Source organism: Amblyomma maculatum, chromosome 1 (assembly GCF_055883805.1).
Source record: "Amblyomma maculatum isolate TAMU_Amacu chromosome 1, ASM5588380v1, whole genome shotgun sequence".
In the NCBI taxonomy this organism is placed as follows: domain Eukaryota; kingdom Metazoa; phylum Arthropoda; class Arachnida; order Ixodida; family Ixodidae; genus Amblyomma; species Amblyomma maculatum.
In genome coordinates, this window is record NC_139344.1 from 314548293 (window position 1) to 314572992 (window position 24700).

The following is a 24700-nucleotide window of genomic DNA, read 5'->3' on the forward strand; positions in this document are numbered from 1 at the left end:
TCCGTTCCAATTAGCCTTCGGTCGCCAGGTTACCACTCCGCTGGACGCTATATGCTACCCATTGACCCTGATAGTGAGACTCTTAACCTCGACGTCGCCGCCTATGTTCAACGCGCGGAAGAAGCGCGGCAACTGGCCAGACAACGAGTCCACCGTCAGCAGCAGAGTGATGTTGTCCGCCTGTCAACGCGCCGCGCGAACAATAGAGCGGCGCCGTCGGGTAAAGTTGCGCGGCGCTGCCGCTCCCCTCGCTGAGGACGCCACTGACGTAGGGGTTGAGGCACATTGGTCGCATGGGCACGAACGTCGGCGCGGGGCGGGAGCGCTGTTATTCGCTAGCGTGATAACTGTTCCTAAGCATAAATCGTGCATATTCAGCATATTTACTTGTAAGGCCGACATACATTAAGCATAACAAGTGATCATGATACTTGTTAGGCAATAACACCAACGCTATATGACATTTTGTCAGGCAGTTTCAAGAAATTGCGCATGGCTCGAAACACTGCATGACTACTCCGCTAGCGCCAATGGTAATAGAAAAAAATACAATACTAGTCTACGCTGCTGTAAAACAAAATTTAAGAAGAAAGGCACCAGCATTTATTTACACATTTCACAGCAGCAATTGTGCTACAAGAGTACCATGTAGAAGTGGTGTGATGAATAGTTGCCACAAGTAGGGAAAAATGTTCACGGCGACAGCTGTCACCGATAGCACTTCAGAAGCCAGCTTGATTTACAGATGATTGGAACAACTGCATCGCGGTATGCCATTGAGATCTGTAAGGAGAACAATTTCGGTATCAGCTGTTACTTTCAAGTAACAGCTGAGGGTAACAAACTGGATTCCAAGGGAAGGAAAGCGTAGCAGGGGGCGGCAGAAAGTTAGGTGGGCGGATGAGATTAAGAAGTTCGCAGGGGTCAAGTGGATGCAGCCAGCACAGAACCGGGTTAAGTGGAGAAATATGGGAGAGGCCTTCGCCCTGCAGTGGGTATAATCAGGCTGATGATGATGATGATGATACTTTCAATGATTCAGCGCGTCGTATAAGTGTTTTTTTAACTGAAAAACAAGGAAAGACAAATATACGCGTTGCATCTTTTTGTTACGATCACTCCAAAATAATCGTCACAATAGGCAAAGCTTGTGGTTTTATTTTTTCACAGAATTGCGCAGTTAGCGAAACAAAAAATACTGCGCTGGAGCACATGTAACATACCACACAGGCGAGCTAACCAGGGAGGAAGTTAGCATCGCAGTCCAGAAAATACACGTGCACATTTAATATTATTATTACCTTACTGGTCGCGTAATAAACACACTTCTGGTGCTGTCATTATTTTTCACAGGCCTTAGTGCGGTTGAGTACGAGTTTTGCGGTTTCCGATGCTAGAGAGGGACAGCGATTTAGTTGACAAGGAAAACTAATATAGGTTTGGCACGATTCGGTTTAACTCACTTTAAAGTAGTCATCTTCACAATAAGTAAATCTTGTGTTTCTATTTTATCACAAAATTTCGTAATTAGCGTATACTGCAAAAAAAAAAAAAAAAACTTCGAAGGAGCACATCTAACACACTACACAGACGAGCTAGGCAGGGAAGCAATTAGAATTGCAGGCCAGAAAGCACAGGTGCACATCTAACATTACTATTGCAGTATTGACGCTTAATAAACAGTGCTTGGTGCTGTCACTTTTTTTTACAAGCCTCAAAGCAGCTGAACACCTCGCAGCGATCGCCGGAAGGACAAAGCAAAGCTGTCACTTACCAGTTGGTATAATGCTGTATTCCTGCAGCACCCGAAGGCAGAGAAAAGTAGAAGCATGACCTTGTACACTGCAAAACAGTCCACGAAACAGCGAGAAAGCGGCAGCGCGTGGCTATCCGGACCGCTTTGCAACACGGCGCAGCCGGCACTCGCCTGGAGAGGGTGACCCTTAGGTGACCCTACGTCGCCGTCGCCATCTCTCGGCAGCCAGCGGCGTAAAGCGTGGCCCGCATGGAGCGTTTTTTGCACGCGAAAACGCGTCGCACGCCCGACGCCCGCGCCGGCGTCGACGATTTCACTCCCGCATGGTCAGCAGCCGAGCGGCGTTTTTTTTGCCGCCCAGTTGCGCGACGCACGCGCCCCCATCCGGCCGTGCGTAGAAGGTCGCGAACATCTTGTTTTCCCTGTCGCCGCAAGCTTCAAGTTGTGGTTTCCTCTCTTTCTTCTGGGTCAGGTGTGTCAAGAAAACAGGCAAGGCATCACTTCCAACAGCTATGGATCTAAATGCAGAAGCCATAGCACAAGGGAGGCATCAGAAGTTCGCTGGCAAGGCTAGCAGCTCATAAACAACCTCCCAGCTCAGCGTAAACACTCGTGGCCCCAGCGGACGGCCCACCTTCACGGAACTCTAACCTAGAAACCTAAAAAAAAAAGGAAATGCGCGGTGCCCGATGCCCGGACCTTGCGGTCGTCGCCTCGTGCGCCCCCGCGACTCCGAAAGACTACATTGCTGCTCGGCCGTTTCGGCCGAGAAACCCGAAACCCTCGGTAGGAGCGCCAAACCCCCGTCGTTCTTTCCGCTCTCGCGAGCTTCTCTCTCTCGGCCGGCGTGGGCGTGGCTCCAACCGGAATCACGTGACGGCTGCTCCGGCTCTCATTGGCTCTCTGCCGCTGCCGACTTCCGGCGTCGGCGCGTCGTCGGCGTTTTTATCTGTTCAGCCAGATCCCGACGATTTGGCAAAATCGTCCTCTCCGGCGGCAAAAAAACGCTCCGCTGCCGTCGGCGCCGGCGAATCGCCCGGAAAAACGCTCCATGCGGGTCACGCTTAACTTGTCAACGGAGGAGGAGCGGCGGTATGGCGGCGACGGCCGCGGAGTTGCAAGGCACAGAGTGTATAAAGGAGGCTATGCCGCTACCTTGGATGCCGCTTCGTTACCTACACCGCAGGCGACTATGTGTGGTCTGGACGCCCGTTCGTCGCCGTGGGCTGTCCGAAAAATTACTGTGCCGCTACTTCAGTCTGTATACCTTATTGTCCGCCGCCTCAGCGACGTAACGTACCAAGTTGCACAAGCCTGCTTATCGCACAACAGCAAGCTCAGCGACGTTATGCATGTTGTGAGAATGAAGCCGTACTACGAGCGACCCCCCACTGATCTTCAGGATGCATACAGTCTAGTAAGTGATGTCAGACTCGTGGTGTAACTCATGTATGCCTTTTCTCTCCCCTCATCTATCTGACGATAACTCTGCATGCTCCAGAGGAGGGGGCAACGTGTTTCAGAGGTAGAAGAAGAAAGACTGCAATCGGTAGAAGGAGAGGACGTAGAAGTATAGGCCCGTCCCTGGTGCCGTCCAGCCGCTGCAGTAGTTGTTCTGTGTAGCAACTGCTACAATATATCGGAAACAGATTACAGCTGCATAATTATTGAATGCAGAAATGAATAACCAGGAATTTAAAAACGTAAGAGTAGAGGAATGACAAGAATGAAATTTTTGACCCAATCTTTTTCAATACATATATGTGAAGTTGAAGCTCGAATACCGATGGAGAAACGGTATACTTTCAACTTAACCTGGAGTGTCGAGGCTCAAGATTAACGGCGCTGAATCGGTTCAGTAAACGGTTCAAACTAGTATTTTTTTTTTTCTGGAGAGCCTATACATATTGCCTGAACAAAGCTGAACAAAGCATAATGCAACAATAAACAGTGCTAATCAGTGCGATCAAGTTGCTGATCAGTATCAGCCATCAATTAAAGTAGGTCTGGCGTTGTGACGCTAAACTTCATTTCAAAGGATTCACGTTTAGTTATTCCAGCAATATTTTACTTTCTTGTGAGCGAAGAGGGTCGGAAATGGGTCATTCAAAGGTTTGGCTCCCGTGCCATAGTGCTCGTTTTATCTCGTTCGAAAACCTACGCTGCGACCATCCGATGTCGTTCCGATATCGTGCTGTATAGCCCCGGGCCCGTCGACGAACGCATCTGCGGCGGCGGAGCTCGGTGGAGCCGCAGCGCCGCCAGGAACGGTCCCACCCTTGGAGCGCTCCTTTGTCTCAGAACAGGTGGCCGGCGCGGTGCACTCCTCGGGGTTGCTTAGTATGGCCTGTACGGAGATAGGCGAAATGCCTCATGCCAAGTTGTAGGCCGATGTTCGTCGATGCCTCCCAAAAGTGTAATTTTTATTCTCTAAATTTTATCGCCACTCATTGGGGTTGGCTTTTAGTGGCTTTAGAAGTGCAGGGCACAAATTTTAAAACCCAGCTGGTATCATACTGCTGCCTAACGAATGAAAGGCAAGCTTGTTTTCTAGAGCAGGATAGTTTGTCGTGTGTGATTTTTGTTTTTGTCTAGATTGGCGCTGTCAGTTTCGCCTCTTCTCGGAGATGTTTAATAAGTTTATTTTTAAATATTGTATTCCGTTTTTAACGACGATATCTCTTTAAAAAAAAGGCCAGTATATATTAGCATTTGCTTACCTATAATATAGTCGGATGCAACTCAAGAAAACAAATAGCAGAAGTTTAGCATAGTTAAACATGGTATTCAGTGAAAAATTCGCAGCATGGTTACGCTTGGTAGAACTCTTCCGTAGCCCACATGGAGGAAGGAAACAACTTAGGAGAGGTCCTTGCCATTCCCAATGCATTGGAGGAAGTGTGGCGGAAGTGACGTCAAAATTTAGGGTTAGCCAAGTCGGGCCATTAGCAACGGCATCGCTGTTGCTATGAAAACTCGGGCCACTAGCAACAGCGTTGATAATGGCCCGAGGTACGCGAGCGTCGCGGAGCATGGAGGAAGATTTTCTTCGTCCATGTCGCGGAGATAGAAAATGCGGAGGGTAAACGAGGAGGAAATACATTGCAGCGTCCGGTCGCGGCGCGGCCGCGCGGCCATGCCGGCTTCAAAGCAGTGACGTCAGGGCTACAGAGGCTAGAACATTGTCAAATGTTCTAGCCTCTATATCAGGGCCTCTCCCAAGTTCTTTCCTCTTCCATGGTAGCCCATTTACATTTACCCTGCAGATGTAGGCTGGTGATGATGATGATGATGATGATGATGATGATGATGATGATGAGGGGAAATGGGCGGGATTTTTTTCTAATTTCTTCGACCGAAGAGAGGGGGTTGTTATATAGTTAGCTCCTGGGATTGGGAAAAGTGATTTGAAAAGCGTGTAAATACTTCACTGTTAAAGCGAGCAAAACAGTGATTAGTCATCAAGACGGATGGGAGCGGAGGACGCCACAGTCTTCTGCTTTGCGCCTTTGCGGCGGAGTTGCGATTTCCGGCACCTTGTTAGTCATAGCTTTACAGTCGTAACATTCGAGGCCTCTTTATGGTTCGTTCCTTTTTCGTCTATCTCACCACAGCTGGCTGCTTTCAAACCTCAAAACTTTTCCTGTTACTATGGTTCATTCAACTGTTTGATCGGGGTTTCATGGAACCCTATTTGATTGGATTGAAGTGTGGTCCATCGTTTTCCCATTTCGAATGCATAACACGTAATCAAACTTCGCCAGCAGAAACCATTGAGGTATACAGTGTTCTAGAATACTATACTTGAGGCGCGCCCTCAGCAGCATGCAGCTTATACAAATTTACCATCAAGCCATGAAGTTGGGCTAGTTGGTGGTCAGCATAACTGAAAATCGTGCATGGAACAAGACGAAATAACGAACAGGGCTGATGATGATGATGTGGCCCAAACCCTTTTCAACGGGTGATCACAGTCGGTTCTGGATCAGCACAGCATGAGTGCCCACGGTTGTGGGCTGTTCTGTGCGCAATTTTCAGTATTTAAAGAGATTTTCTGTAGAAATGTGGGTTCGATACCTTCTGGGAGCCGGATGTACCTCCCGCAGGAAATTGTTCGGCCTTGCGTTCCTGTGACACATTGTCGACGGCGACGCCTTTGGGAGTCGTGGGGCCGGTGCGCTGTGTCCCAGGCGCAGTTTCCGGGCCGGACGTGTCGTATGGCGGCGAGGCGACGGACGGCGCGCTGTACGTGCCGCCCGGTACGTTCTCTCCGACGCTCAAGTACGGAGGGCTCAGGCTGCCTGCACAAGATTGTCGCAGTGCTATGGGGCTAGACCAGCGGAAATGACGCGTTCACAAGGACTAGAAGCACGCAGGGCGACGCTTAAAGTTTCTTGGTGAGCAACAGAACTAGGGCGCACGTACCAGAGAGCACGCAATCAAAGTACAAAAATACTGTTTGAGCAAGACGGAAGAGTTAAGAGGAAGGGAATCTATCAGGACGTTCGCTTTCAGTGCCCTGCAATATTACCCCCCTCTCATTTTCACTATATTGTAGCCATGGCGTGAACTGCACCGGGGCTGTAGGGTAGCCATCGCTGTCACATGTCTGCATAGGAGACGTTTTGAGAGTGCACATATGTGTAATGTTTCCTCTTGTTTTAAAGGAACGCCTGCGACGTCTTTTTAAGTGTCAGCCTTAGAATAATTTTCCCAGTAGAATTTATGGTGTTCTTTGTCGGAAGGTTCCTAAACCCTTCCTGTCATGTATTCGGCGTGGAAGCAGGTCAGGAGGTGTGTTTGAGGGGGTTGCACTGCAGAGCATATATTCACAGAGAGTAAACGAAGCAGAAATGAATTTACAAAAGAACAAACTTGCGCCTCACCGACCTAACAGGTTAGAGCCTATAAGTTGAACCGTATTACATGACTCAGAAGTTCTGCAGGTCAATCTGGACCGGACTCTTTTCGATCACATCACGTTTCACACACTCAAACAACAAAAAAATAGGGGCGGTCATTTTCAGCGTCCGACCCCACACATCAATTGTCCAATGCATAAATAATATGCTAGATGGGCAGATCCCCATGGGTTGGCCTCAACCTCTAACCCAGGGCCCCGCTATAAATACAAATTAGATCAAACAAAAAGTACGGTAACACCCTTTCGGTGGTAAGGGTATCGAACCTTCTCCTGTAGGGAGGCTCTCTTCACACTCGCTTCCCCCATACCGCCGCTCCATTCACGCTCAAGCTAAACCCTTTCCACATATGCGCAGATGCATTGCCACGCACCACCCATGCTTGACTAACAGCAACAACATGGAAAGGGAAAGACCACATGCGCTATGCCGAAGACCCGGAGCAGGAGAAAAGGGAAGCTTCTCGCTTCCACGCTCTGAGAACTATGCCCGTGTCAAATCCTAGGTGCCTCCGTCGTGGGCTCGCTCCGTCGCATCAGCAGACAAGGCGTTTCGCACTGCACAAAGTCACAGTGTCAAACAAAGGCCTAAGTTCCATTTGGCTGCTCGTTGGGTGCTCGCACATATGGCAAAGGGTGCCATATGTGCGACCACACGGCAGCGCGATAAACTGTGCTTCTTACCAAGGATGTGCACCGGCGTAGTGGGCCCTGCAATGCCAGTGACGACGGTAGGAGGTCGGGTCGGTCTGCCTTCCTCGTACACGGTGCGTGTGTGGGAAGGGGGACTGTGTCCACAATGCAGGAAGCAGGTAAGCCGATGGCGGCGATATGCAAGTACGCGCATCTGGAAGTGATTAACCTCGAGCGGCGGCCCTACACTCCCGATGCAGCTATAAGGCACCCTGTCCCGTAACTCATACGCACAAAGTGACAGAGCTGCGCTTTTCATCCATCGGTCTCCACCCATCAGAGAGAGAGAAAGAGAAAACTTTATATAATGCAAAAAAGAAAAATAATCTAGAGCTCCCGTGGTTGGGTCCTCAGTCCAGGACTCCCGCGGCCTTTGATGCCCTGCTGGCCCGTTCAATCAGCCAAAGCTGGTCTTTCGACTCCGAACTGGACAGCGCAGCCTCCCACTGCTCCGGCGTGGCGTTGTGAATTATCGGCACTGCATCTATTTCCTGGCAGGCCTATGTGATATGATAAATTGTCGGTTTCTGTCCACACCAGGGACACGTATCCCTGTATACAGTCGGATGTATCTTGCTGTATAAAGACAGGCATGGGTAAGAATTTGTTTGTAGTTGCCGCCAAGACACTGACTGCTCCCTGTTTAACAACTTGTGGGGCAGATGATACCGTCTTCTGGTCCCCCGATAGTGCACCAAAATGTCTGCGTAGGTACGAGTCGCTGCCTCGGTCTCTTTGGCCTCTGACCTCCCTCGGTTTGCATAACCTCGAGTATGCTACCGGCCTGGATGTTCCCGGCAAGCCGCCGTGCCCCGGAAGCACAAAGGCGGCCTTCAAGATGGCGGCCGCCTTTTTGCCAATCCTGCCGTTGGTGAATCCGTTGGTGAACGCCCGGACCTATTGCCCTCAGCGACCGCCAGAGCAATAGCGGCCTCCTCGGCGTCAGACACGGTACAGTTCCGTAGCGAGGCGCTCATTTTCTCCTTTAGCTGGAAATCTACAACCGTCACCACCGCATCTCTTTCGTTAGAATACATCGCCGCGTCTACATAGACGGTGTTCTTGTTCTGATAGGTCTTGGCTAAGGCTTCCGTCCTGGCCCTACGCCTACCCTGATGAACGACAGGATGCATGTTCTTGGGAATTCGCTACTATAAACGTAGACCGGATCGCGTCCGATATGTCTATCGTCCGTTCAATCTCCAGCATGTGATCATGATAGCTATAGTCTTCGGAGGAGAGCTCGTCCCGCCGTGCGTTGTAGCCTCATCTTCTGAGAGACAATAAGCCGCGCTTCCTTGTGCTCTTAGTATGTGTTTGTTAAGCCAAGGGCCATTCAATTCGCGTTTGCCGTTCTTATTGGTAGCCCCAGCGCTGTCTTGTACACCTTCCTGAGGATCGATTCCACTTGCTCTTTCTCCGTCTGGCTCAGATGTTGATAGAGAAGACTGAACGTGGCTTTGCTTACCACAAGCGCCCGCAATAACTTGAGCGTGTCTTCCTCCTTCATCATCATCATCATCATCAGCCTGACTATACCCACTGCAGGGCGAAGGCCTCTCCCATATTTCTCCACTTAACCCGGTTCTGTGCTAGCTGCATCCACTTGACCCGCCCTGCGAACTTCTTAACCTCATCCGCCCACCTAACTTTCTGCCGCCCCCTGCTACGCTTTCCTTCCCTTGGAATCCAGTTTGTTACCCTAAGCGACCATCGGTTATCCTCTCTTCGCACTACATGTTCTGCCCATGCCCATTCCTCCTTCATCCCCTTTCTTCTATAGGTCACTCGCCTAATCATTCTCGTTATCTGGGCCGAAAATCCAGATAGCAATCTGATCGTGTGGTCCGACCTCTGATTGGACTGAATCCACATTCCCAACACTCTCAGCACGTGCACTTCTGGTATGCGAACCCCGGCTAGCATAACGGTGAGGTCAACTTTACTGTCGTATCGAGGCCTACATACTCTGAGAATTTCAGATTTTTCAGGCGAACACGAGAATCCCCTAGCCCTTGCGTAGCTCTCGACACAGTCCGCGGCTGCTTGTAGCCTCTCCTCCTTGAGACCTAGTGAGCCCTCAGTCGTCCAAATCGTTATGTCATCGGCGTATATTGCGTGCCGAATGTCGTCTATGGCGTTCAACTTCTCCGCCAAACCAACCATAGCGATGTTGAAGAGAAGGGCCGAAATTACAGATCCTTGAGGCGTCAACTGTTCTGATACGTGAGCAGGACAGCATGCCCAACTTTGGAGCGACAGCGGTCGAGTACTCTGGACGTATAGGTATCCTGACGTGCAACACCACATAGTGGGCGTCATTATCTACGCGCTGATTGGTGCCGACGCGGCAGGCGCGCCAGCGCGCTGGTGGAAGTCGGGCCCACATTATTCCGGTGTATAACTATAAACAATGCATGCCGTATAATGGGAGCGTCACGACATACTGATTATGAATTTCTTCTGCGGTTGGTCAGCGCATAGTAACTGCTCGAGACAACGCCTGATTGTTTATAACACCGATCCTCAACGCTGCAATCTTTGGCGAGTAATCTCGATATCCCCAAGTTGTCCCACCTGTCAAGATGTATAAGTACGCACCGGAGCCTAGCGCAGAGCGGGAACGCACGCCGCGGAAGACGTCCAGGCGGCTGAAGTGTCGCGACGAGTCCAACTCACTGGCGGTGGCCCCTTGTGGCACGAACGGCTCGGTCGAGGGCAGGTCGAAGCGACGCGCAGACTCTTCCGAACCGTGGCTATGGCCCAGAGCACCCGTAGGGTGAATCTGCAACGCCAGGCCCATGCTGCACGCGAAGCGGAACGTCATATCTTCTTGGGAATTTTCAACCCCTAATCGATCCAACATGAGGACGCTATAAAGGATTGACCTATAGCTGTCTGAGCAGAATCGCACTTAACGGTAGGCTCTTGTTGATCGATAATAACTACGTGTATAAACAAGACAAGGCTGTTTCTCGAGCGTGTACAAGGAAAAACGAGATGCAAGAATTTGCTGCCTGATGTATGACAACGACCAGAGCAAAAGCGAAGCAGTAGTTGCTGGACGGGAACCTTGGAGAGAATTGAAAATCGATGCTTTCGATGGTGGAGACTTAATTATGCAGTAGTCGATCGGAAAGACAAGAAGTGCTACTTTGCCCAGCTGCTTGCGTAGAGTACCCGCTTCGGCTTCAGGAGGTAGTGAGTTCGACTCCCACTGCTGGCCGGACACCCACCGCTCTTCTCAAGTGGGTACAAGCCACGGCCCGGCCTAGTGCTCGGCCTACCAGGGCTCGTGGCTTGAGAAAGAAGCCTGCGCCTTCTAAGCCCAACTCTGAGCCCTAAGCCAACTGTGCGAGGCTAAAGAAATTTGTCAGTCGCACCCGCTTGGGTTTCATGCAGCTTATAAAGTCGTGCCAATTTGCGCTTATTGTGCCCACATAGAGCATTCGTATGCCATTATAAATGGGCAGTGGACATGTTTGCCCTTGTTGCTGTTGAAAGTAAGCTTGCCAATACTCATATGCCAGTCAACTGTGATGGCATTGCGAAGAGCAAGAACATCGCTCACCGTGACATGAATAATAAAGCTGATTATTACATTATTATTCTTTGGCCTACGGATTTCACGATGAGGCTATTCTGCGGAGTACCAGCCCATCTGAATAAAATTCCTGCAAGCGTTCCACTATACAGCCGGGACACTCCCTGTTTACAAAAAAAAAAAAAAAATCTGTCGACACCAAGAATTAAATCGCACAATGATACCATGCATGTCTTCTATCTCGTTAATGTGGAAATATTCATGCAACATTGCTTGCATACATTTTACAGCTAAACTAAGAAAACATCTGGATCTCGGCGTACTATCCACGCAACGGAGTTAATGACGTGGCTGCAGACCGGCGTTGTGAAAGATAGAGTGCTCTTCTGCACTAATAAGTAGGACGCTGCTGAACGCATAGTTGGCACGTCCTTCAGCACGCCCGTCGGCACCAGGTGGCGAACATGTGCCTGACCTAAACTTGAAAGTAATACGAACACTTTGTGTCGTGGAGTTGTTGCGTTTGTCGCCGCACGTGCTTTCGGGTGGCCGCTTTACGTGAAATGCAGTTTCGATTTCCATGTGGTACTCCTTCGAGCGTGCTTTAGTTAGAGGCCAACAACACCTGGAAACACAAGTGGGTCCAGTCCAATTGAAATTCAAAGGAGGAACGTATTAGGGAGGTTTACCACAGAGGAGACGTACTGGACGCCCCCATTGACAGGGGCCTCCGCTCTGCTAAATCATGATACAATGCTCGTCGTGATGTTACAATGGACCGAGAAGGAAGAGAATTACGAAAGTATTTCAAACGTGCAGCTACTTTTTGAAAAGTTGTGACCGCCATTCAGTGTGACATGCTGATGGAACGACCATATGCCACCTGTCTGTATGATCGCGTTTTGTCGCTTTCACACCTCGACAGCAGCGCGGCTAATCATGCATTCACGACACTACGCATGCGCAGTGGCAGAAATATCGACCACATCTACTCCGCAGCCATATATATGCGCACGCGCAGATAGCGAATCGTGGATGGCGGTATGTTGAAGCTTTATTTTTTGCCCGGATATAAACTTGTAGCCTCAAACTACTGTACCATAGTGTATATATTTCTTTTAATTTTACCTACCCTTTTCTCACTCACTATCGCTTACCTCCTTGATTTCCTCTGCCTCTTCCCCGCTATCCCTTTATTTCCGCCGCCCCAGTTGAGGTGCTTCAGATAGCAGATATGCAAACATATTTTCCTTCCTTAAACCATATAATGGGAGCATTTGATAAGCACACTATGTTGACCACAACACCGACGGAGGCGGAGATGAGCATGATGGTGGCGTCTATGTTGTACTCCTTGCTGACAATCCTCTGGATCGCCATGTAGACCAGCACGCCGGTGACGGCCCAGATCATGATCACGGATGTCAGCGCGCCGATCACTTCTGAAAAGCCAATGAGACGACACGACCCCTTATAATCGCAACGCACTGTACTTAATGCGCAGGTAAAAATACGCTAAAATACCGCAAACAAAAGGATGTATAGACGCACAGAAACATCCAGTATGTGGTTATAGTGTGCGGCAGCTTGATCAGTCAGGCGTTACTGATCAGTCTGCATATTAAGGAAAATATATTTCCTATTGACATGCTGAGTAGCTGAATCTTGCGATCGAACGTTGAATTATGCGCCAATATTGAGGCACCCAGGAGTGCACGCACCTGCTCGGTACCAGCCAAAGCTGAGGCGTTTCGTGGCTGGCCTGGCACCCATCCACAGGGAGAAGAGGCTGATCATGAAGCTGGCGAAGTCTGTCAAGAGGTGCGCCGCGTCCGTCGCTATCGCCAAACTGTTCGCCAAAATGCCACCTGCGCGTGAAACTTCCTGGTTAGCTCAAATAAAGTTCTCCTTTGTACGGTTGCGCTTGGGTGGTACAACCGATCCCGAGACGCAGAACACACTACAGTCGTCATGAATCAGACATATCCTTAAGTAAATGCGGGCGCTCATATACAGTGCATGGTGAGAAGTTCGATAGCGGTCACAAATTAGTAGATCACGGTGCCAAATACGACCTTTGCAAGTGAGAACATGAAATTTTATGTTGCACAGAGGTAAAAGGCGTCAGAAAAGTCGGAGATCCCTGTATCTTTCTATTTCAGCTTTCTTTGTCACTCTCATACAGTTCATCAAAACGAACAACGATAGGGAGCCTTTCAGCCTGGTTTCAATTACGTTTAAGTACTTCATATCTGTTGTAGCCCCATAATGCCATGTGCTTCATTATCCCTTCGTGCCTTCGCCCTAGTGGCCTGTTTTTTCTACGTATACCTGTCGTTCGTTCATCCATACCCTGAGTTATTTATATCCTGCCAGTCTTGGTATCTCATTCCCTTGTTTTGTCAGAATTTTTATCACTGAAATCATTGAATGGCATCAGACCAGACTTAATTGCGTTGAAAGGCTCCCTATCCTTGTTCGTTTTGAACTGCATGAGTGTGACAAAGAAAGCTGAAATATAAAGATACAAGGATCTCCGACTTTTCTGGCACCGTTTGCTGCAGCGCTCTGTGCAATATTAAATTTTGTGTTTTCACTTGCAAATGAACTGCATACTAGCTCTTGCTCCTGAAAAAAATACTCGCGAACAGAGTACGAAGTCCGGTGTTAATGTACGTTAAGTGGAGTGACTGCGCAATATAGTTTATATATATATATTTTTTCTAAATTGCGAGCTGCAACAACTGGGCGAGATATCCTCCTTCTTCCATGTGCTCAAAGAATTTTCGCCGCCATTTTTGGGCTTCCCGGGCCACGATCCTCTCTGTCAGCAACGGTCGCGCTAATGACTCCGAATAAATTGAACTCTGAACGCAGGGGACATGTTTTGCACCCCGAAGGAAAATACATCCGCTCATCTGACGCCTTTAAGTGCACGTTGTAAGTGTAGTGCATACACACCGATGAGCTCGATGAGCATGAAGGTGAGGCACAGGACGCTGGCACAGATGAGACGTCGACGAGCGCTCACGTCCACGTCAGCCTCTTCGCTTTGATTCTTGTGGCAATGAATGGACGAGACCTGCAACGAAAAGGTTTTTATACACCCTGCGATTCACGCGGCGGATTGTATATAATCAACGGACTGCTCTCGGTACTTTCGAGCAGCAGGAAGCCGCCCGAGAGGTCGTATTGAATATCGCCTTGTGTTGACTACCATCCTTATTTATTTTTCATGACGCGATGAATGCTGGGTAATCATACATATGCCACTGGTAGAAGACGACGTGTAGCGAGTGTACTTTTCGACGGTCCATCAAGCAAACACGTGGCCTGTGCGCGCAAGATGTTGACAGATCCCAGTGAACGTCGACGCTGTGCCCGAAAGATCAGGTGCGAAAGCAGTACGGCGTGGATCTGTTCGCGCTACGCACGGACAACTGCACCATGGACTTGTGGCCACCCGTGATTTCTATCCTGCATGGCGACTAGTTTGCTAATTGCCTGGATTGGCGTCTGTTGGCGATCCACTCGCGTCGTTCAGAGAGCCTCCTCGCAGGCGTATTCTTGAAATCGTGAAAAACGCGCAGTCGGTTCGATCGTCTACGCGCATTCTAAACTACCATTTAAACGTGGCTCAGTGCGGTGCTGTGTCGTCTGCAGACAACGACGATTCGGCAATAACTGATGCACTAGATCCTATGGTGTCATCCCCTATAGACATCTTCCCTCGGCGTCCTGAATCTGTTCCTGCTCCCAATTATTTCGCTTACCCGGGCAGCTTATATGGCTCCATCTTTAGTTGAGTTGCGCACTTGTCATCCAGCGATCGACGCGCTGTTTAATTTTACTCTGCACAAGTATCTGCACTTTCAGTTTCTTTTGCCGATAGGATTCTCTCTTTTTTTATATTTCCTCTTGAGATAGCTACGCTTTCTTAGCTTTTCTATGTGCTCTGGAAGTCATCCGTCTTCGTTCAATTGCTTGTTTAATTTCACTATTCCACCAGCTTCGATGAGCCCTCCTACCTTTCCACCTATTTATTTGACTCTTGTCGAATTTTCGTACGGATGAGTTGTGCTAGCTTAATATAATCCCCCTCCTCCATGGGGTGTTTCTCTATTGTTGTTTCAATGCCCGATGCTATTAGCTCTAGTTGTTTGCCGGTTAAATTTGCGTTTGTTCGTTGTGCTTCCTGATCTTTCCTTTCGACCAGATGTACCACCTGCAGGCTAATGCATTTATAGTCACTACCCAAGCGTACACGTCTTCCTCATCTATTTCCATCCTCGCGAGGTTATTGTAGATTCCTGGTGACATCAAGCAGTAATCAATAGTCGTTTGCCTTTCCCGAAATTCCCACGTGTTCTGGCCTTCACATTTCCTTTATCTATTCACAAAAACTAAGTTAAATTGCTCACAAATTTCTAGCATTAACTTCCCGTTACGTAGGTGTACCCATCCAAATCCTCAATGCGAGCATTTATGTCCCCCAATAAAATGATCTCGGCCCCGTCTCCAAACTGTTTGATACCTTCACTGAGACATTTCACCAGATCCCTGTTTTCCTGTTTGCATTTTTCGCTTGTCCATAAATAGGCTACCTCTAGTCATACCTACTTACCTCTTATTGTTCCTGAAACCTAGTCATGTTCTTTGCAATCTGGTTTTACCCTTTGTCAGTTTGTCCTTTGGTGTATCAGCCTACCAATTCCACTGCCCTTCTTCTTCGTTGTTCCGTTGCACACTTACCAAACATATCCTTCGGTAACCGGTAGTTCTTCCAGGTACCTGAGCTATGTCTCGCACACACAATCTCCTCTCGCACATAGCATATACAACGACTTCACCATATCTTAACTGCTGTTCTATTTCTAACCATTTCGCTCTCCTTCTGCCGCCTTGCATGTTTATGTAATGGATAGTGGAGTTGCATTTATCTTTTTTTTTTTTTAGCTTTTTTGCTACGCCTTCTTTTTGTCGGTTGGTCACCAACTCAGAATTTTCTGCCTCACTGTGATGCCCTACTCTCGGACTACCGCACGAGCTGCCAGGCGTGAACCGATCGCAGTGTTAATCTTTTCCCTGATATGCATTCCATCTCGCTGAAATCCTTGTCAATGCCTACTCTCGTACTTCCTTGTTGATATCTGTTACCTCGTGTTATATTTGGGGCGTCGGAAGCCCCGTGAGCGAGGAACCTCTCGATTCGGTTGCTGGGTGTTCAGAGAGAGGAGAAAAGAAGGAAAGAGAGAAGCGCTTGTAAAGAAGGCGTTGCTCCTTGTGCCCTGGTCGCACGCATGGTCCGAGGAACGCACGGCTCGGCATGCCAACTGGGGCGGCCGTGCGTCCGTCCACTAGGAGGCGGTGCACAACGTGTACATAACACCCCTTCCTCCTTAGATCGAGTCACCGTATCCGTATCGGTTGGGTCGCTGACGTTGAGGCCTTAACGGAGCTTGATCATGCCTGGACTCGTTTTGTTGATCGTCGCAGGGTTGTTTTGCGCAGTCCTTTTGCCGGGTCTCAGCTTCCCCCTGTTCGAAGTGGGGCGCTGTAGACAAATCGTCCGCAGGCGAAGTTTCCTCTGGTATCGCGATCACGTAAGGAGCCGGCAGTGTGGACTGTTGTTCGCGTGCTGCTTGTCCGCTGAGCGGGATAGTCACTATGTTGGACAAATAAAAGTTCTATCTTTCTCTCTGTCCGCTGGTCCGATCGTTCGGTGGCGGATCTTCAGTCGGATATGCTTCAGCACCTGGCTTTATGTGATCAAGGTGCCAACGGACCGTTCCGGTGTTTATCTTGATCAGCCGAGATCGATGCTCTAGTCTTTTGAGTACGGTGCCTTCCACCCAAGCAGGGCTTCCTGTGAAGTTACGGAAGAAGACCGACTTCCCTACGGCCACTCGCCTCGTAACGCTCTCGTCCGAGGTCTTTTCAGCAGGTCGTGGCTGAACACGTGTAAGTGCCGTCGAGAGCTCGCGGCCGAACATAAATGAGGCTGGTGTTCTGTCCGTTGTTGCCGAAACAGTTGTGTGCTGCTTGAGCAGAAACCGAGCCAGCCTGCACGCGAATGTTCCAGACTGATCCTTGGCCAATGATCTTTGTCTCGTACACAAATCTCTCTGCTTGCCCATTCGTGGCCGGATGATAGGGAGTGCTTGTAATGTGCGCTACACCGTTCTTCTTTTGGAAACCTTCTATTTCCGTGGAAACGAAGGACGGGCCGTTATCCGTTACAAGCCTTTCGGGAATGCCGAAGGTCGCGAACAGTTCCTCGGTCAGAATCGATGACTGTATGTTGCGCATGTAGCGCACTTCAAGCCACTTGCTGTACGTGTCTACAACAATTAGTAGCATCCTTCCCTCCACGGGGCCAGCGAAGTCGGCGTGGACTGTGTGCCATGGAGCAGTCGCGCGCTTCCAATCAGAAGGTGGAGCTTTAGGCGGCGTCCTTTGATGCTGGCAGCAAGTTGCACAATTTTTCACTAGCCGCTCTATGTCGTTGTCGACACCGGGCCACTAAAAGTATCCTCGAGCACACGCTTTCATGGCTACTACGCCCCTGTGCCCTGCATGTGCCAAGAACATCTTTTCTCGCTTCCGCCGGAACAACCAATCTGGTACCGCGAATAAGGCAACCTTGTTGTAGCGAGAGCTCAGGTCCCAGCCTTGCGGAAGCAGAAAATTCCTGTCCGGACAATCTCTGCAGATCTCCGCTTGACACAGCTCTCATTACGCGGGACATCAATGGATCCCTGGATCCTACCGGCTCAGTTCGGGGAGTTGATATGAAGACAGTTTTATGCTCGGCGTGGAAGCCAGCATGAGCACATCTGCAAGAGGGTGTGGCTCACCTACTCGCGCGGGCAGCGGCAGCCTGCTAAGCGCGTCAGCACTCTGGTGCAGGCGTCCCGGCCTGTACATCAAATCATAATTGTACGTGGCCAACATCAGACACCATCGGGTCATTCTAGGCGAGAGTATCTGCGGATACTTTCTTTTCTCCCATGATGCCGAGGAGCGGTTGGTGATCATTTAATACGGTCACGTGCCGGCCAGCGATGTATTGGTGAAAATGGCTCACGCCGAAAACTACTGCGAGACCTTCCTTGTCTAGTTGGGAGTAGTTTTTTTCTACGGCTCCCAAAGTTCGCGACGCGAACGCAATTGGGGCCTCTCTGCCGAACGCATCTTTCTGGGCTAAAATCGCCCCGACGCCATATGGTGACGCATCCACGGACAAAAGTAGAGGCTTTGTCTCATCGTAATGCGCAAGCACTGTGGAAGAGCGAATCAAACGCTTGAGCTTATCAAAAGAAATCTGGTGCCTCTTCTCCCACGTCCAGGGTGTGTTTTTTTCCAGAAGCTTGTACAGCTTAGCGGCAACCGTAGCTCTGTTTTCTAGAAACCGGTCATAAAATGCCAAAAGCCCTAGTAACGCCTGCAGAGAAGTCTTGTCAGTCGGCCTTGGAGCCTGAAGGATAGCCTAGACCTTTTCCTCGGTTGTATGAACGCCTTGCGCGTCAATTTTATATCTGAGAAATTCGACTGACTTGATGCCGAAGCGGCACTTTTCTTACTTGAGGCGTAGGCCTTTCTCGCTTAGCCTCGACATGACTTTGTCTAGACGTTGCGCATGCTCTGTAGCGTCCTTCCCACTTACAATAATGTCGTCAAGGTAAACACTCACCCCAGGAATTCCTGCCAGTGTTGTCTCCATCATACGCTGTAAGATGGCTGGCGCAGAGGATATTCCGAAAGGAAGCCGTTTCACTCAGAACAGTCCTTTGGTAGTGTTGACGGTGAGCACTGCGGCCGTCTCGTCGTCGCCCTTGAGCTGCTGATAAGCCTGGTAGAGATCCAACGTTGAGAAAATGGTTCCACCACGCAACTTTGCGAATACCTCCGTGATTGTTAGTAGTGGGTACGCCGTCGTCTTGACCACTGCGTTAACTGTGCTCCTGTAGTCGCCACAAACACGAAATGTTCCGTCCTTTTTTACGCACCCACACTAAAGGTGTAGCCATCTCGGCATGTTGCGTTGGTTCCAGGGCCCGTATTCCGAGTTTGCGTCGTTATCCAAAGTGTCGCTATCTACCGTTTTATTCGCAACAACCCGCAAGACCAGCGACAGCTGTTCTGGCGGGCCTGCAGGATTGAGGCGGCCCATGAAGCCCTGGACTGAGGGCTCCACTCAGGAAGAAAAGGAAGTTTATATAATAAGTGTTTTTCCTCCTCCTCCTCCCCGGCCTCGAGTCATCTGATTGGTGCAAACGCCGGAACATGATGTTGCCACCTGTTCCGGTTCCGCAGTAGCAACATCCGGTTCCTGCGTTTTGACCAATCAGATTCAGATGACTCGTGGTCACGTGAGATAGCGACACTTCGATAACGACGCAAACTCGAAATACGGGCAGTAAGGAGTGGTTCTTTTTATCTTCTTCTTTCTGGTAACAAAGTATTGTGCCAATAGCAAGATACTTGTGAGAAGACAGTGCTCTTGTTGAGCACTGGTAAATGAGTTTTATATACAGAAGACTATTTACAATGACTATATACAACTCAGCGTGATGTCTCACCGGCCGCCCCGTGAACCCACTCCACGGCTACTCGGGAGCACGATCCGCGTGCCCGGCTCCGGTCGAGACCAAAATCTCTCTGTTCTGCGATGGTGCAGAGCATCACGCGTCCCGCGCTCTCTCACCACGCGAAAAGCAAAAAAAAAAAAAAAAAAACACGAAGTTTATTTGTTCTAAGGCGCGAGCAGGAGGAGTCTCGTCAAACCAGGCAGGTTCACATGTGTTTTCACTCTCTCCCTAAAAGCTCCGGCCTCGGCGCCGTACACAGCCTGGAAACGCGGCAACGAACGCCCACCCGCAACAGGTACAGCGACACCCCCTCGAGGCAGGCAAGGTAACGCCAATCCCGGACATTGTCCGCACCGCGCCACGCCGCGGGGCACCGGCCCTATCGAAGAGTGGATGCCCTCGCTAACCGCAAGCCCCCCCCCCCCCCCCCCCCCCCCCCCCATCACAAGCTTAACTCTTTAACGAACTTCGTTTTCCCGTCTCCCCGCCTCGGACGTGTGGGCGATTCGCACTCGGCCACGGAGGATGCTGTCTTCCCGCACTCTGCGACCGGGCGGAAACGCGGCCATCAACTGATAAGGGAGACTTCTAAGTTCTGGTTCATTTTGGTTAAAAAAAAATACGGAAACGAGCTTTTAGCGAAACAACGAGCGCCGTCCGAACAAAAGACCCCGACGCCCCCGCCGTGCGTAGAGCGGCTATTTTGGTGGTTAGTATGGCACCGGTTAAAATGGAAAGAGGCAAATGAATGACGCCAACCTTGCACGGGACCAGGATGTCTTGTCGTTGAAGACGGTCGAGTTCTTCCATTGCCTCTCGATACGCAAGGGGCACTGGACGCGCCTTACAGAACTTGGGTGTTGCGCCTTGCTCTTAATCCAAATGAACCAAGGGTCCCGTGTAGCCGTCGATGTCTCGCTTAAACACATGATGGCGTGCGAGAACCTTTTACAGCTCTGGTGTTGGCTCAGCGACCTGATTAATTCCGTGCAATCGCATGTGTAGCGCGGAAGACCAGTCACGTCCAAGCAAATTGCAGCCAGATCCTTTCATTACCAGCAAGGGTAGCACATAGTATTTTGATTTAAATCGCACACGAACTTGTGCCGATCCAAGAGTGCGAAGTTCCTCTCCCGACCAAGTGCGCAAGTCAAGGGGTTCTTTTGTTAGCTTTGGGGCGTTCGATCATTGGCCATGTTTGGCGGTAAGTAGCCTCGCTGATTAAAGAACATGCGGCGCCCGTATCGACTTCGAAATTGAGCGGCCTTCCCTCGATTTTCACATCAACAAGGAATTTGGGGCAGGGTTTTCGCTCACTCCCTGCGTGCAGCTCGTAGCACGAATCGATGTACGGAGTATCGTTGCTCGTGGACTGAGCGTTCACAATGTGCGTTCCTGGCCTGGTGTTAGGCTTGCCTTCCTTGGTTTCCTTCTTGCGGGAGATGCACACTTTCTCGATGTGGCCTTTCTTAGAGCAAAAACGGCATTGTGCAGTCCTGAATTTGCAGGTGGGAGCCTCGAGCCAGCCGTCACATCGATAACAGCGTCGTTGCTGCGGTGGATTCTTGTGCTCCTTTTTGGGTTGCGAAGTTTTGTATACTTATGCGGAGTTCGTCACTCCCTTGAGTCCTCGCTGCTGCCTCGACGCACTTTCTGCTGACATGGCCAGGTCAAAAGCACGCTGAAACGTCGTCTTTCTCCGCGAACAGTCTCTGTTGGAGGTGCTCGTCGCGGATGCCGCAGACGAATCTGTCGCGAAGCATGACCCATGACGTCTTGGGGCAGCATGGTGGGATTCATAAGAGCAGTTGTGTCTCCTTCTGCCGATGAAGTCGATGTTGCCGACGTTGTCGTCAGCACTCCGAAGTTGCAGTCGGCTGTCAAACTTCTGAGGGCTGCGACGTAGTTGCTGATCGATTCTTCAGGCAGTTGGTCGCGTCGCTGGAAGGCTGTACAGCTCAGATGGTCTAGGGTCGAAGTGCTTCTGGAGAAGTGTGACTAGGTCTTGATAGCTGACTTCTCCAGGCGTCTTCGGCGCAACCAGCGCGCAAGCAGTCTCGAAAGTCTTGGTTCCACAAAGCGTCACGAGGAACGCGCGCTTCTTCATATCGTCGGTGACGTCGCTTGCAACGAAGTATAAAGTGAGACGCTGCATCCACAAAGACCAATTTTTGCCATTGAACGGCTCGATGGCGCCGTGCTCCTGTAGCCATGGCCTGACTTTCAACTGCGTCTGTTCTAAATCCAACTTCTCGTCGTCAGTGTTATGTTTGGGGCGTCGGAAGCCCCGTGAGCGAGGAACCTGTCGATTAGGTTGCTGGGTAGAGACTGCATTTATTGCACCTTTCGGAGAGAGGAGAAAAGAAGGAAATAGAGAGGCGCTTGTAAAGAATGCGTTGCTCCTCGTGCTCTGGTCGCGCGCATGGTCCGAGGACGGTCCAGTTCCGCACGGCTCGGCATGGCAACTGAGCGGCCATGCGTCCGTCCACAGTGCACAACGTGTACACAACACATCGAAACGAATCTCTTAATTCTCTCACTTCCTGGTTGGCCAACTCCATTTCAATCTTTGGGTTGTACTGTCGTTCTATTCTTGTCGGGCGCCATCTAAATGTTTGGGATTTCACGGCCCTATATTGCAGCCACAACTGAGAGAACAGTCGCAGCATAAGTTGGCTTCGGCGCAGTGTAATGCTCTTCCGCGGCTTTCGTGTACATGGCAAAGTGATTTATTAGCACCGCCATAGGGCCAAATCGACCGTACAAAAATGAGGTCAGGCAAGCCTGACAATGGCAATGTTATTGTAAAAACATGGAGCTGTGCTAAGGCTAGCTGCTAATAGTACACCTGTACTACAGTATGAGAGCTATACGGGAAAAAATTACGGTAGATTTGCGTAGTTAATCAAATTCGAAGTAGGTGTGTAGCACTGCTTATCCCTGCTATACCTTTCCATCGCTTGCAGTCGCGCAGTCCGTTGTCCTTGAGTTTCTAACGCACGTTTGTTACTCTTCGCTTCGGCATCCGTTTCACGATGACGCTTAGTGTCTTGAGCAGTATCCTGAGCACGCTCGGCACGTTTCCTCATTCTTTGTACGCGTAGATCCTTGCGCCGTTTAGCTGCAATGTCAGAATCAGTAGACACCGATCCCGCTGCCTTCGCAACCGTTGTACTTCAGCACATCGAGCACGGCGAACCTGCGCCGCAGTGGCAGATGGTCCGGCTTTATCTATTGCGACGCGAAGCAAACGCGTGGCGCAGCCGCGTCCTCAGCTTTCCTTACACCATCTTCCGAAATGAGCGAAAACAGGCACAATGTACTCCTTTACAATGAACTGCTCTGCGGCCGAAAGGTCTGGGGTGGAATCATAGAGGGAGAGAAAGAGAGAGGGAAAAGCGCTTGAAAGCACAAGCTGCTTCACGACGCGGCGAGTAACTCGGATCCGAGATCCAGGGAGCACCGCGCGTGAACGTCTGCTGTCCGTGAAGGCTGAGTAGTGACTGATACGAGGGGAGAGATACCGAGGACGCGCGAGCGACACACGACAGCTCACTCCGGAGTAACACACGCTTTTGCAACGCTGCCCAGTGACGGCCGCCACGCCCGCAACAGACACGCCCATATCTCACTGTCTTACTCTCTCACTGGGTGCATCTATGCAGCCGCTTCTCAGTGTTAAGTTGCGTGATGCGGGCGTCGCCACTTTTCCTTCCTTCTAATCAAGTTCACGGGTGGACAGAGAGAGAGCGAGCAACTTCTGCTGCAGCTGTGCGGCCGCTCCGCCTCCTCAATGCTGAGTCGCGCGACGCACACGTCGCCACCTTCTCTTTCTTCACTTCAAGTTCACGAAAAGAGAGAGAGTGAGCGGCTTCGGACAGACATCGGCGAAGTCCGTGATTGCGGCCAGTATAGTGCTACGCACTAAAAAAGAAACAATCCATGATTTCGGCTTCGTGGCTACTCCGAACGCGAGACCATACAAGCATGCTTGAACTTTACATGCCCCCAAGCTCCACACCGCTGGCATCGCGCTCGGAGGTCTTCACACCCCCAGAGTAACTAGAAAGGATTCGTGGTCCTTACCGCTCTTAAGATGTCCATTGCGGTCTCGTGGCCGGTTAAGGGCACAGGATCAGGCTGCGCGGCTGGCGTTTCGCGTTCAAGTCCTTGGCTGCCCATCTAGCAGCAGCGGCGCATGCGATTCTTCTTCTTCTTGTTCTTCTTGGTTTTTTTAAACATCCTTTTGGATTGGATTGGATTGGTACTGAGGCTTCCCTTTTTTACCAGGTGGACCAGACAAGTCCTAGCCAAGTCAATTCCCTATCTAGTATGCCTTATCCAGTTCTCAAGGCGTCGTTTGGTTGTCTCCACAGCCACAGCCCTCTCATCCCGCTGTGTCGCATCACTGTCCACCGCAGCGTCTCCTTGTGGCTGTCCAGACGTGAACCCCAGCACCTGCGGCAAAGTTGACCCGCTAGGCTGACATGGCATGAGCACTTGCACGGCCGCTATCGAGCGGCCGTGGCACTTGGCAAGTCAACACAATATGTTCGATCGTCTCTATCTCCCGCCCGCACACCGCACACAAGACATCCGCGTTGTCCTTGCCCTCGATTCGCGCGTGCCATTTCTTCGAGCGCAGCACCCCCGCACGGGCCTCAAAAAGCAGGGCGCTCCCCAGGGAGTTGTCATAGAACAGCTCCTTCTCGTCGTCACTTCGTTCTCTTCTAAACGAGCACATCGAGCTCGTGTGGCCAGTCATTCCGCGGCTTCTTCTAATCGCGATAAGTGTCCGTGCCCAGATATACAATTCTGAAACGGCGCTGATTGATTGATTGATTCATTCATCGAAACTATATATAAATGCATGGAAATTCTAGGAGCCTTGAGTGGGCCGCCTTGTGTGGCAGTCCAGTGGCCTGCGCAGCAGCGTGGGCCCTATACGAACCAGTCCTCGTTGCTGTTCGGAGTCCTCGCTGTGCAGAGTGGACCCCCACTGCTCCAGATTGGGAAGTTTATCGACAGCGGGATTGAATTAGTATGCCCACCGCATGCGAAAGGCCGTGACTATTTCTTGTATTATTGGTTATTTCTTGTATCATTGAATTACTGTTTATATATTATGCTATTTTTTGTATTTATTGGTTTGTATACAGGGACTCCGGAACTTTTTTTTGAGTGGGGGGACAAAT

General features: G+C 50.4%; 1 protein-coding gene across 1 annotated transcript in view; it reads right to left on the bottom strand.

Moving 5' to 3' along the window:
• The window catches only part of LOC146207156 (proton-coupled zinc antiporter SLC30A2-like), a 52863-nt gene extending 29254 nt beyond the window's left edge, over positions 1–23609 (bottom strand). The window contains exons 1-7 of the mRNA XM_084576353.1: positions 23592–23609; positions 13876–13996; positions 12636–12782; positions 12203–12356; positions 9972–10174; positions 5834–6057; positions 3918–4103 (exon numbers count right to left, since the gene is read on the bottom strand). Coding sequence (XP_084432479.1) covers positions 3918–4103; positions 5834–6057; positions 9972–10174; positions 12203–12356; positions 12636–12782; positions 13876–13996; positions 23592–23609 — 1053 coding nt within the window. The remainder of the gene's footprint in view (positions 1–3917; positions 4104–5833; positions 6058–9971; positions 10175–12202; positions 12357–12635; positions 12783–13875; positions 13997–23591) is intronic.
• Positions 23610–24700: the final 1091 nt, after the last annotated feature.